Genomic DNA, 15,007 nt, shown 5'->3' with positions numbered 1-15,007 from the left:
CTGGAAAATGTATTTTTTTGTCATTGTATCTGCTTTAATAAACACAACTGGGCTTTGTGTCCCTTAACAATTAATTTCCTGTTTTGCTTTATCTTTATCTCGGCAGTTATAGTTGCAGAACTCTCATTAGCTCTGCTCCACTGGAACCAGGCTGGTTCCTTCAGTTTTGTCCCTTTACTTTTTTTATGTTTTTATTTCACGCTGTCTATTCACATCCATGTCAAAAAAAAAAAAAAAAAAAAAGGGAAAATGAAGAAGTCTAAAAACTTGCCCACACTGTGTTCCCTCCTCCTCTGTGTCCCTGTCTCTCTGTATCTCATCTGTGCAAAGCGGGGTCAAATTAAACTGATATCAATAGCTTTCCGTGACTGAATAATGATAAAAGTCAGTTTGAGCTTTCGATCTACCGCAGAGAATTGGATCGAATCGATGTGACCCTGTGATTATGCCGGCAACATCAACATTTCATATTTCATCATTTTTCACATTATTTGTGAATAAGAACTTCTTTTTTATAAATTACATCCAAGGTCTCTTTCCCCTGTCTCTTTCCACAGTATCCCTCCTGCATCATCGTAACATTCTCATTTCTCTTCTCTCTAATGCACCGCTCTGTCTTCATACTCATCCTCCGCTTCTTCTCTTCTTCTCTCTCTTAGTTCAATTCGATGATGAGCCTCCTTTCTTGGCCATGTACGTGGTTTTTTTTTTTAACTCTTTTACGGCTGCCTGTTTGGATGAAATAATAGGTAAAGAAAAGCATTCATGCTTCTGTCTTTGGTTATTTCTCTCTCTCCTATCTTCCCTGGCCTCTAAATTTGCCATCTCTGATCTTGCCGTAGTACCGTCTCTACTCTGCAGTGTGGAGGCCATCACTGTGAGGAGTTGTCACTCATCATTTTCTTCGTCTTCTTCTATCTCCCATCACGCTGTTCGTCCGTCCCTCGCCCCCCACCCTCCTCCTCTGCTCCCTCCACCCATCCATTTTTTCTCAAGTCTCGACTCTCCAAAGCCTGGTGCATGCTGTGCAGTGTTGGAGTGTGGTGGCGAGGAGTCCTAATTTCTCTTCTTCTACGCTCTTCAATCAAACTCTCATTTTTTTCTGCTCCTGTTCTAGTATATCCTTCTTTTTCTCCTTAGTCTCATCCCTCCATCTCTTGCTGTCTCAGCTCTGAAGCACACTGTCTGCGCTTTGCTGTTCGGGCCAACTGCATAGATTTGCTGCTCCGTCCCGATCTATCATTTACAAAGTGAAGCACTGGGGAATTTCAGTCACTCCAGCTCTATCCAGCTGCACTTTTAAGACTCCGCCATCCTTTTATTTCACTGTCTTAATCTGTCTGTCCTTCCTTCGTCTTTCCCATCTTGGCTGGACAGTTACAGTAAACCACCAAGAAAGAATTTTTTGGACGGTCATGTTTGGGAGATGGCGAAGTTCCATGTTAACCCAACGATGCAGAGTTTTTAAAAAATGATCGTCTATGTCAACTAAACAAATCCCATGACAACAGCTTTGGAAACTGTTCTCTTACATTTATAATGATATTTGTGTGACTTTGACACATCTTGTATCCTACTAATAGTCAACATTGGTTTCTTTTAACCATGACTATGGTCTTTCCCTTAACTTGAAGCTGCACTGATTAATATTTTCATATTAACAATAGAAAAAAATGGCTAAATGTAATGTCAAAGGAGTCACATCAACAGAGAATTACTCCCCAACTCTGCAGTTCCCTTAAGTTCCATGAAACAAACCTTACAGTTTCCAGCAACAACAGTCGGCTGTTTTCAGAACAAAATAATACAGTGACTAGCCCGTGAACCAAGTGCAGCATTTTGCAAATAAAGATAAAAATAGGACTTTTCCCCTTCGCCAGAGGACTTCAATGTTTTTCGGGCTTAGTTTAAAGAGAGATGAAGGAGGGACCCTCTATAACATATATTATATAAAAGTGACTTGCACTTGAGAGAATTCTCTAAATATTTTTCAGGCAATCTCTAATTTGCACTTGCCTGCAGATGCTAAGTCAGCCGCAGTTTTAGCATGGCTACTTGAATCGGCCTCACCCTTTTCACTTTTGCCAGTGGTTTCTGAGGGGGACAGCATGTCAGAGTCTCTTACTGGAAAAGTAACGAAACGATCCACTGTAGCTCGTAAGAATGTCTGCACACTTGGAATAAAAATACAGCCAATTTGTGAAAAAAAAAGTGCCACGCAGTGATTTAGCATGAGCTCGCTCACATTATTCCACAAGGAGTCACGTTAGCCTATATCGATATTTTATGAAAGGCTAAATTGTCTTTGCGTATAATATGTTGGATTCACGCTCATGTCCATTTGCAATCAACATTTTCTTTATCATTTAAATGAAATGATCAAACAGTAAGAAGTTTTCAGTCTGTTCATTTTACTTTAATCCTTTTTATTGCAGAAAAAATATATCGAGTGGACTGAAATGGCAGTTGGTTTTATTACTCTTGTGGGCAGTTAAAAGGTTGATTCGTATTTGTAATATATTATAAAAAAAATGGATACTTTTGTCCGCATCTGGCTGTCTATCGATATGATACTGCCACATAAAAAATATTGCCATACGATGCCCAATCGTCTTTGTCTCCTATCCCTTGTAAATGCAGCTTTAAGCTAGTATGGTTTTCTTTAAGCATGGCCATTAGTATTCCCAGAAAAGTTAACTGTGGTTCAGTGGTAGATCAGAAAATAGCCATATTAATTATTTTTGTGGCTTTCGTTTAAGTTTTCAAATCTATTGAAAACATGTCATCCTGTCAAAAAGGTTGTTTGTTTCAAAATGCTCTTAAAGGGGAAACAAAATTCCAAATACTTTTTTCATGTGCTTACTTTGGAGGATTTTCCAATTCCTTTTTTTAATAAAACAATGTAGGCAGCTTGTACTGACAACTGTGAACATCATTACAAGGTTTGTATTAAGGTTTAACACCGCACTCACATTTTCTTCCCTGTATGAACAACTTATTAAAGTCAAAAATGCAAACTCCTCTTTCTCCTTCCTTCATTCCCTCCATCTGCTACTCTTTTCTTTCGATCTATTGACAATTCTCTCCTTCCTCCCTCTCCGTCCTTTGGCAGTATTTATCCTCCCTGCTGTACACACCTCCATCCCTCCTTCATCTTTCTTCCTCCTATCTCCTCAAAACACAAGATCTCCATGTCTCCCCCCTCTTATTTCTCTCTCCATCTGCTGCACTTTGAAGAGAAGACATGGATGAAGGGTTGAAATCTGAGCTCCCGTCATCTTTCTCTTCCCTCTCTGTCTCTCAGCTCTCTGCTTTCCAAAGCACAGCATCTGCTGTGCATGTTGGACCACTGCAGTGGGGAGTTTCTGCTCCATCTCACTACCTACCCCCCCCCCCTTCCTCCTCCTCCTCCGACACCTATTTTCTCCCATTCCCCTTCCTCCTCCTCCAATACTCTTCTCAATTCCCTCCAAAGTAGAGGTCGGCCTTAAAGTGTTCTATCATTGCCGAGAAGAGCCTCACTTTCCATCTCTCTCCTCTCTGCTGTGGTTGAAGCTCCATCTGGAGTAAAGACTTGCTGATCTCTCCATTTGTCCTTACCCACCTCCCTCTCTTATTCTCTCTCGCCGCTGTGTTCTCCAAATTGTCTGTTGCAAAAAACGTTGGCCCTCAGCAATGAAAACTTCTCCGCCTGTATCCGCCTATACTCTCACCATTCTTAACTCCATCTCTCTATCGCTTCACTTCGGCAGTTAAGTGTTGTATTGGTGCGTGAGGGAGTCTTTCTGTCTCTCTCAGCTCCCTTGTCTCTCATTCTCAAACTCTCCCACCCCTCCTTCATTCCATCTGTACCACTTGCTCCTCTTTTCACTCCCATGTGCCGAGTCTGTTGTGTTATGTTGGACCACTGAAAAGAGACACTGCAAAAAGTTGGAGCTAAGATTTGAGCTTGTCAAGATTTAAGTTTACTTTAAAATTGCATGATTCTAAATGTACTTTGGGGGCATTTTGTTTTCATCATGTCAAATTTAAAAAAAAAAAAAAAAAAAAAAAAGGAAACGCTTTTTATTGCAATCATAGCCTAATAATGTGCCTGTATTTATACTCAAACTGGCTGCTGTGCATGCACATTTTCAGCCCTGACAGTGTTTTGAACCACTGGTTTGAGCCAACACAGTCAAAAGTAATCATTAGCACCAAAGCACCGTATTTATAATGTCAGTCCTTATTTATAGTGTCAAATTTTTTTCCACCACTTGCCTCTTTTTTCATTTCAAAATACACAGTCTGTGGTGTGTGCTGTTGGACCACTGAACCAAGAGGTGGGAAGTTTCAAAATATCATTAAAAGCCGGTCTGGCTTACCAGCCAGTTAGGCTGGCAATTTGCACAAAATTGGTTAATAGGACAGTTTATCTTTCAAAAGTAGCTGCTTAAATTGGACACATTGACGCACCTGCGTCCGCCAGACTCTGAGGTTTGTTTTCGTCCTCTTATTTTCATTTGTTGCACGTATTGAGCACTTTTGGAACCATCCAATATTACATGTTGCTTGCTTTTTCAGTTCCCGAATGTCTTTGTTTGGGGCTTTTTCTCTTGAACAAAGCCTTTGGTCGACTGAGTACAAAGTACTTATTAGTGCCTTGTTCAGCAAAGATGAAGTAACAAACATTATTGCAACCCTGTCTTCTAAAAAATACATTCATATGGAACTGACTTGAGTAAATATGCTTTGTAAAATGCCTACGATTCCAAATCTTCAAAGACATATTCTTGCCAAATGTTAAAAGGTGAAAATGCATTTGTCCCCCCAAGACGTTTATATAATCTTTACTCCTCAGAGGTGTAACTGCATCAGTAAGCAAACTGGGGAAGTGGCCTCCACACGGTGTACCCTTTGTGATAAAGGCAGCTAAAGTGGCACTAAAATAAGCTGCCATATCTGCTCCAGCGATTCCAACACATATGACAATACTAAAGGTGCACAAATCTGTTGTAGCATTTATCTGAGCCCATGTAGGCTATAAATTCACTTCATCTGCATTTGTGTTCATTTACAGATAGTTGTTAGCTACTAAGCTGTTATTGCTTGCTGTTAATTGCTGTAATTAAATTGCTAAAGTGCAGAAGTTAATCTTCCTCTGGCATTACCAACACCCTACTGGAGTTGGCCATATCTTACAATGTATATAGACCGGGAATTCCAAAATGGATTGAAAACAAATTCATGACCTGCCCAGCAGGAATGTGACAAATGGCGTGATAATAATGCATTTTGAAAGTATCTGCAAACTGTTCACCGCCGAAATAAAACGGATTCACTTGACATATTTTATGGAATACATCACCTACACTTGTGAACTACTCATCAGTGCATGAGACTGTTTTTTCAGAAGTGTTTTAAGTAGTAATGTTTTGGCTAATTTGCATGCGTTAAATGTTTGTGAAGTACTGATCTTATGACTAGATTAACAAGAATTGTTTTAAACTGCACAGCTTGTGTGAGGGTTTATAAATTAACCCTTTGATTCAGTTTTGTTGTTGTTAAACATGGCCTACTTCAATTCATCTAGAATTATGTCACTTTTTGAATTCTGCGTTCGCCGTGGAGGCCTTCCATATATAAATATATTACATATATTACGAATTCACCATAACACAGTGTGACTAATGAAGGTTTAAGTTATCACATTTAAACAAGAAAAACATGAGGGAAGGATTGTGGTCTTGCTAACTACTGAAACAGTCAACACTGACTTGAAGAACATAAAGGGACGTGTTCACTTTTTAGGTGTTTGACCAAAACTATGATCTTTGTCCAAACGGTAATTAACTGTTTTTTTTTTCTTCAGCACAAAAGTGGTGTCAGGCTGCCGGGGAGTGCTTGTTGTTATGATGCGCTGCATGTGCATTTTGTTTTTATGATAACGGTATGCTCACATTACCATTAGCTAGCAAGCTAACATGATGTGAGGGCTGACTACACAGTTAACAACAAGCTTAAAACAGCAGAGTGATAAATGCGCAACACTCACTAGCAACATCCGGTGTCCGTTGGTCAATCTGCTCCCACAAATAGGCTTTTCAGTCTTTTTTGTTACAGTAGCGTAGCTAAAAAGTGACAACACCAGTGCCATTCTGAAGAGTTCAGAGATTTTTAACTAGCTTTTCTCTATGATGTCTTGGTAGTATATATATATGTTGCATCCATATTTGAACACATTTTGTAAAATATATTGTGCTCCATAGACACTTAAAAAGTTTCTCTTGTCCCTGCTCCCTCTTACCTCTCTTCTCTCCAAAGTAGAGGGTCTGCTGTGCAGTGTTGGACCATTGCAGTGAGGAGTTATCGCTCTCAGGCACCGTGCAGGTCAGTGTCACCGTCCCCCCCACGGACACCATCTCATCTGTGGTCGTTGGCTGCAAGGGGTCGTAGACTAGGTAACGAGAGAGAGAGAGAGAGAAAGGGAGGGGAAAAAAATCATAAGACAGAGTGATAGAGCGGCAACAGAGACAAGGCAGAAAGACACTGCACTTATATGAAAATACAAACAAAAATAGTAGCACACACCAACACACAAATCAGATAAACCCACAAAATGCATTACTTGCCTCGCTCTCTCTCTTTCTCTCTATCTCCCCCCGCCCATCTCTTTCTCCGCTTGTCAGATTATCTATATATCTCTATCTGTCTTTCTGAAAGCAAAGACTCAATGTGCGCACACACACGGACATGCTGTCAGAGGGACAAAAAAGCAGACAAATGGCTATCTGGTTGTATGTCTGCGAGGCCAATGTAAGAGCGATGAGTCAGTAGCAGCCCTGGCATCGGGAGACTGCAAGACCTGAGGGACCAGCAAAGATGAAGAGACCATGGCAGACAGTGGCTCTCGTCAGGTCAAAGCAACAACAAGAGCACTGTCTCATACCTCTAATGGCTTTGTAACCCTCTTTTGTCAATATCTGTGTCAGTTTTTAACGCCATGCATATGTATTGGCTGGTACAGAACAAGCTCAAACGGGACAGGCATTATGGAAATGAGCAGGTCAGAAGGAAAGAGAAAGAGAATACAAATGACCTAGCATAATGAAGGGATTCTAAAGGCTGAAGCTGGAACTGGAACACCACAAAAATCTCTGAACAGTGAACTGGGTGTGTAACAGTATTCAAATTGGCTCAAATTATGGTATTTAACAGCACTCCCTTGATAACGGGTGATGGTGCAGGCTAATTCTGCTCTGTGGATTCAGTGAGGGTGGCAGACGATTATTTGAATCAGAACAAGGGATGTATACTAAAATATGCAGCCCCTTGTAATAGTTAGTAATGCCGAGCCTGTCCGCTACGGCGCTTTTTCCCCCAAGTTATGCAGCGTTGAGTGCACCGAGCCATGCTTTGCGCTCCTCTCCCTTCCTGCTCACTTCAATACGTGCCAGAGCTCGCTCAGCCTAATCTCAGGCAAAAACAAAAATATGGCATAATTGACAACAAGACCAAGCCAACAGAGGGAACATCTCCTAAGAAGATATGCCCCAAAGCGGTCTCCTCACCCCTGAAAATATGGCGTGTATAAATAGTTTAATTGGAACCAAATTGTCAAGCGGGAGACAGGTTTATATTCGGCGTGGAGCGTTATCACATCCTTGCACCGGCGGTGGAATTGATTTTTTTTTTTTTTTTTTTCTGCAGGAAGAACATCTGCTTAAGTGCGCTTCGGCGGAACTCCCATCAAGACATGAAAGAGGGGGGGACACACGAAGAGAGGATGCAGAAGAGGAGGCGAGCAAACTAACTGCATGTAGCATCAAAAACACACATTTGCAGAACACGAGCTGAGAGCAGCAGGCAGCGACTATGAGTATCTTTTTTGTAATTTTAAAGCCAGTTTTATGGCCAGTTCAGCATCTCAGAGAACACAAGTTATTAGAAAAGAAAAAAAAAACTTTCATGGTTGCCTCTGGGCTTAGAGGATTCAGAGGTCTTAAAGGTACAGCTGCAGTTTGCCTGTAGGATTCAAACAGCACTGAGAGACTTTGTGTCAGAGTAAGTCGCTCCCTCGCTCTCTGTGGTGTTTTACTGCAGCCCTGACCTTGTGGTTAGTTTATCTAAGTACCATGATGGCAGAGGGCTGAATGTGTGGTCAAGTGCAGCGCGGATTAGTGTCTCCTTTAATAGCGTCTTGGGCTAATTCTTGCGGCTGATCGCAAGAGCTCCTCTTCTTGGCATGAACACTTTGGGTAAATTGGCTGTCCCAATTCATCACTCATCAAGCCAACCGCAATGAGCTGCGGCAAGTTAGCCAAACTTGAGTCTTATCTTTGGAGGCCGCAGAAAGCTGGCATTTCTGACCAGGAACAACCTGTTGTTGGAGGCTCACAGCGACATTTGTGCTGGTACCATTTCAGAGGTCAATGAGTGGCTCATTAGAGATGAACAGAGTTTGAGGAGATGCCTTTTAAACAATTTATTAAAGAACTTTTTAAAAATAATATCCACCACAAATCCCAGCACTCATCATGCCATGCGTAACTTGTTGAGCCACATAGGACCTTTAACCTGTTGAACCGTCAATTTTCCCTTAAATTTCCGTTTAAATATCTTCAAAGTACGCCAAAAAAACCCAAATAATTTTCCACACTGCAGAAAATCATCACATATCTCTATCTGCATTAATGTTGCATTATGTTTACAACATCACAAATTAAATAAAGTCTTATGGGTACAAATTACGTTCTCCCTCGTAATTAGTAATGACCCATTCATTGGTCCAGAGGAGCATTTAGAAGCAACAAATTATTATTTGGTCAATTCAAAGTTTGTTTTTTTGGTTGTTTTTTTTTCTCATTTCAAATCATTGATCCAGGGCACTGAGGGCCAAAAGGTGAGACGAGTGGGAAGGTGTCTGGGAGATTGTAGATTCGATCCATGCACTAGCAGAGTAAATCGAACGGTAAAAAGCAGCACTTGTTGCTTGTTCATTACCGCTGCCGGAGTGCCTTAGAGCATTAAATCCCAGTGGATTTCAGCTGCTAAACAGATCAGACTGTGTATGTAGTGGGTCACAAAAAAGTTTCCATATTAATTAACACAAGCTAATAACTAAAGGTTAATCTCAGTATTATTGAGTGAAACATTTTAATGATGATTAAAAGTCCCTCTGCATCTTACATTTAAAGCTCCACTAATGCATACAAATCACTCGATGTACTGTATATGGCAGCAACCTTGTTAGCCCTATCGGTCAAATATTAATCACAGATAAGTTCAATTTAGTGAAGCCCTGTGTGGGCAGAATTTGACTGCATTGGGATAATGTATAAATCTTTAAGCAGTATTTCGAATGGACGTGAGCATTTCTTATATGGCCAGAGGGGTGGGGTCAGTAGCGGTGGGCATTGAGATGGGCACCAGAGATTATTTGAAATAAAAGTTTTTGTACTTGACAAATCTATTGGCACATAACTGTCCTAATGGCACAGCCGAACCCATCTACCAATCCAAACTGGTTTAAACAAACACCACAGAGTCACTCGCCAGTAGCACATGACCCCCATAAGCCCCAGATACAGATACAGCTGTTCTTCTTACCTTTGAAGCTACTTAAGAACGGAGTTATTTAAGAGGGGAAATGAAGTTCAACCACAGTTTAAACGGTTAAGTCAGGCTAAACACCCGAGCTGCAGAAATAAAAGGAGAGACCTATCTATCCTTAGCAGACGTTAAGTTAAACACTGTGGCTTGCTCTTCTTTCTTCTCGCCTCGCATTCACTCCTTCACTGCCCCCCCTCAAGCTGTAAGCCCAAGGAAGACATGGGTATTTAAAGCAACACAATTTACACTTTCCCTCGTCGGCAACAAGGTGAGAGAACGCAGAGGTAGAAGGCTGACGGGGATATCAAGTCAAGGGAGGGAGAGAGAAGAGACAGAGACAGGGAAAAATAGATGGATAAGGCCAGGTATGGACTGTGCAGAAGGGTGGGTGCTAAAAAGAGGCAGAAAAAGGGGTGTGTGTACTTGGTGTGTGAGAAAAAAAAGGGAGGGGAGGGAAGAGAGGAAGCCAGTGAGAAAACAGGGGAAGTGTGAGGAGCTTGAGGGCTCTAAAATAATGAAAAAAAAATGGAAAAAAAGGGAAAACCTTAAAGGAATAGTTTCAGTTTCTTTTTATAAGTAGGCTTATTCGCTTTATTTGCTGCTCGTTAGATGAGATTCGATTTCCATTGCATGTCACTGGACATCACCTACAGAGCTGCGGTCATGATGTGTTTAACGTAGCATAAAGACTGGACGCAGGTGGTGAATTACAGCTCGTTTATACTCGCTTTCCATATGAAAATAGATACATGTATTTTCAAACATTATAAACATACTTTTTCTGGTGGTACTGCTCCATTTCAGCCATACCATACCATACCATACCGAACCAGACCATACCATACCATACCATACCATACCATACCGAACCAGACCATGCTATACCATACCATACCATACCATACCATACCATACCATACCATACCATACCGAACCAGACCATGCTATACCATACCATACCATACCATACCATACCATACCATACCATACCATACCATACCATACCATACCATACCATACCGAACCAGACCATGCTATACCATACCATACCATACCGTGCTATACCATACCATACCAGACCGAACCAGACCATGCCATACCATACCATACCATACCATACTATACCGTGCTATACCATACCATACCGAACCAGACCATACCATACCATACCATACCATACCATACCATACCATACCGAACCAGACCATGCCATGCCATACCATACCATACCATACCATACCATACCATACCATACCATACCATACCATACCATACCATACCATACCATACCATACCATACCGAACCAGACCATGCTATACCATACCATACCATACCGTGCTATACCATACCATACCAGACCGAACCAGACCATGCCATACCATACCATACCATACCATACCATACCATACCATACTATACCGTGCTATACCATACCATACCAGACCGAACCAGACCATGCCATACCATACCATAGTCTTTCAGAAAACATGCACAAACACAGATGAAATGAATGCAAAGTAGGGACAGAGGGCTTGACATGTGTCTGTATTCATATCTAACAATATACATAAATGAGCCCTTAGGCCAAATAGACCAACCAAATACTCAACGTTAGTAGTCCCTCAACCACAACAAAGGAAGCAAACTAATTTAGATGGACAAATTGTATTGCACTGTTTTATCGTCTCAGGTCTGTACTACCTATAGTCTACAATGGCACATCATGCTGCCGGTATTGCTCACTCTTGGTGACTGTTTAAGTCATTTTGGACTGTGTCTAAGGCCCAGTCCCAGTTCTCCCAATTGGCCCTACCACTCTGTTTTGAGTGCTACTGCATAGGGTAGGTTGTCCCGTTTTGTTTGGGGGCTCAAGGAGTAGTGCTCATCTAGCCCTCTTGGTGGCCCTCCAAACACAGTGTTTTCAATTGCAGGGTGGTAGAACAAAATTCCCAGAATGCTTTGCAAACTGCCGCAGTTTAAATGTAAACATGTAACATGGTTGCCACTGGAGCGGGGAAAGAAGCCCATAAATTTAAGTATACCTTGGCAAATAATCAGGTAAAAATGTAAATATCCATTGGGATAGGTGGGAAGTAGGTGCAAGGGGACATGTAATTTGAACATAATAACAAGCATTTCAGAAAAATCGCTAACTTATGCTATTTCAACCATTTATCAGTTACTTTGAACTAACTATTTCAAGGTTTATTCGTCCTGTTAGCAAACCAATGTTATGTCAACATATATTCATCAGCAGTTAGCAAATTCTACTTCAACCAGTGGTCAGTTATGTTTTGCCAACTATTTCAACATTTATTTGTTACTCTTAAATGTAGCCACTAATTCTGACTGTTAGCTAGCTAATTCTATTTCAACCATTTGTCAGTTACTCTTATCAAACTATCTCAACAGTTTATTAATTACTAACAGCTAACTAATGCTATTTCGCCTGCTTATCAGCTACTTTTAGCTAACTGTTCTAAACATTATCCATTACTTTTAGCTAACCAATGCTAAACTGTTTATCTTGCTTCTTGGGCTTTTTCAAATTATTAATTTGTCTTGTTCAGTCTTGCAATTTTGGTCAGATGATAACTTAACGAGTGGTGGCTCTGTTCTGAGGGCCCACTACTCAGTCGAGGACACTCCAAAGCTAGGCATAGGGCCAAAGTGGAGAATTGGGATTGGCCTAAATATCTATGGGTTCTTTTTTACCCGTTGCAAATATGTTAATAGGCCAAATGATTAATCAAGAAAATTGACAACCAATTAACTAATTCATCAACAGACTTCCAAGTCCTTCTGGGAAGGATTTGCAAATATAAAACCGTAATGATTTAGAAATTCATTACAGTAATTGGCCTTGATTGCAGTTTGAGGTGTCCTTTCTGTTTTATTTATAACAGTGGTCTGGGGGGGAGTAGGAGATTTTAATTTGTTGCATTCCCCTGGATTCCTACTGGGGTAAATTGGCAGCAGGGCTCGTATACTGCATATCAGGGCTCCATCAACACTTCTATGGAACAACCCTGAGACTTGTCATTACAGTGAGGTTGGCAGGTTTGGTATCATCCTGCTGTACAGAGACCCAGTTCAGGTGCTCAATAATCGTTTCTGGCAACTAATATCTGGAGGAGCTACAAAGAAGTAATGGGCGAATAAACAAACTCCTCCAAAAATCAAATAAACCCATTTTACATTTCTGTAGATATATTGTGTAAATAAGACAGAATCACAGGAAGGTGCATTTTTTTTCCAGTGTACCCGTCTCTCTCGGCTAACCAAGCCCAGACCAGTGTGATACGAAACACACTGTCATTCCTCTTATCTCAAGCCATAAGTGTTAAATAAGTGTTTCACAAAAATAAAAAGAAATATTCCTTGAATAAAAACAGCTTCCTCTCCATTCCATGCATTTCACTCCAAAAATAAAGCAACAGTGAAAAATTCAAACCACCTTGGCCATCTCCATGTTGACCCCCTCTCTTCCTTCCTCCTCCATCTGTCTCCCACCATCTTTACCCCCTCCTCCTCTCCATCTGCCCCGATGTCCTCCTCGGTTTCCTCTCGTCCTCCCTCACCTCTTCGCCCTTCTGTCGAGCCTCCTCCCCCTCCTCCCACATTCCAGATAATCTCGTTTACTTCTCGGCATCTCTAATTCCTTCTTTCCCTCCTTTTTTGTTCTCCCAGGGAAGCTTTACAGTGTTGCTGCTAATTAGCGCGGGTTAATGAACTTTATTTACTGTAATACAAATGTGTGTGTGTGTGTGTGTGTGTGTGCGTGTGCATATACCCCTTCAGCATGTAGCTCTGGGCTGAGTGTGTATGTGTGTTTATGTGACGAGAATATTTTCCACGTGTGTGCATGTATGTGCATGTGTGGCGTATGCACGTAAAGGTGTAGGTGTAGTTTGCAAGGAGGGGATTACCTGAATGTATATTTCCATATTTGTGAGTGTGAGGCTTATTATTAGTGTGTTTGTGTGTGTGTGTGTGCACCCAGTTGTATTTGTTTTGCAGGGAGGAATGTATGTGCACAAGTGTGTGGGACAAAGTATCGTTGTGATTTATGAGATGGTCTTTATCTGCATGTGGTTGAGGCTGTGCGCATGTGTGCGCTGGCTGGTGTGTATGTGTGCATTCATATTCTATTGCAGCTGCACAGAGAGCAACGCTATGGTGTGTGACAGACAGAGCCATGTGTCATGGTGCTGGCGATGTTGTACACACTTGATGGGAAATTCAGCCAACAGTGTGCGATTTGATATGGCATGGCATGATACAGGCCATTACACACACACAGAGGCATCCATTGGCACACATTGCAAGCATGCAGACCCCCCCCCCCCACCGATTTGTGCAAACACACACACACACACACACACACACACACACACACACACACACACACACACACACACACACACACACACACACACACTCTCATCAAACATACAGACAGGAAGGCATACATGTCCATCAAGCACAAACTCCTACAGTTACAGAAAGACATAAATATGTAGAAATGTGCTTAAAAATACATTAGATAAGTTGGACACATGAAGCAAACATGCAAACACATGCGCACAAAGTGCACAGAAGATGCATCACACACACACACCACACACACACACACACACACACACACACACACACACACACACACACACACACACACACACACACACAGAAGCCTCCCCCACATCATCAATCTATTCTATGCCCAGCTGTCCCCGACCACCACCCATCCCCCTGGGTCAGTGTGTGTTTGTGTGTGTGTATATCTGAGTATATGTGTGAATGTGTGTGCCCTTCTGCCCACCTCTACCCTCTACAAGCTCCCGACTCACTTCCTCTTTTTTTTTATCCCTCTCTCATTCTCATTCCTGCCTTCCTTGACAAAAGATGCATATCCAAACCAGATATTTGAAAAATTGCCCACTGAATGAAAAAAAACCCAAACATCTGCATTGTGAAACAAGTCTTTTTTTTATCAAGTAACAGCCTCCTCCCCTCTTCTTTTGCACTGTGAGACAAACACTTCTCTGGCTTGTGAAGTGCAGAGCAGAGCGGGTGTTGTGAAAGCTTTTGTTTTCCGCCTGATTTTCGCAGCTTTGCAGCCTTTAATAGAGGAATGGCAGTTGTGATTCTCATTCTCTTGTCCTGTCGCCGTCATTTGGGGGCACTGAACAAATTACTTATAATCTTTTAGGGGTGTAGGGAGTGAAGGGGAGGGGGGGTTTGGGATTGGCCTGTGTATTTGGGATTTAAGCAGCCCCGCCTGCTGTCTTAGCACAAACAAACTCTTTAGCCCTTAGTTTTTCCTCCAGCCCGCCTTTTTTCTCAAGGCTGAAGGCTTGTGGGGGATTTGGGGAGCCAAAAACAGCCCCCACCCATCTCCCATCAAGTACCCCC

At 41.7% G+C, this 15,007-nt stretch overlaps 1 protein-coding gene across 4 annotated transcripts in view; it reads right to left on the bottom strand.

Moving 5' to 3' along the window:
• Nucleotides 1-15,007, bottom strand: part of cadm3 (cell adhesion molecule 3) — a 108,491-nt gene that overhangs the window by 60,260 nt on the left and 33,224 nt on the right. For all 4 annotated transcript variants that reach the window (XM_088085124.1, XM_088085126.1, XM_088085127.1 and 1 more), the window contains one exon: nt 6,287-6,436. In XM_088085124.1, the coding sequence (XP_087941250.1) occupies nt 6,287-6,436 (150 nt within the window). The remainder of the gene's footprint in view (nt 1-6,286; nt 6,437-15,007) is intronic.

Source organism: Plectropomus leopardus, chromosome 12 (assembly GCF_026936395.1).
Source record: "Plectropomus leopardus strain MGB_pleo_1.0 chromosome 12, ASM2693639v1, whole genome shotgun sequence".
Lineage (NCBI taxonomy): Eukaryota > Metazoa > Chordata > Actinopteri > Perciformes > Serranidae > Plectropomus > Plectropomus leopardus.
Note: the sequence above shows the minus strand (reverse complement) of the source record. Positions and strands in the feature narration are given on the sequence as shown.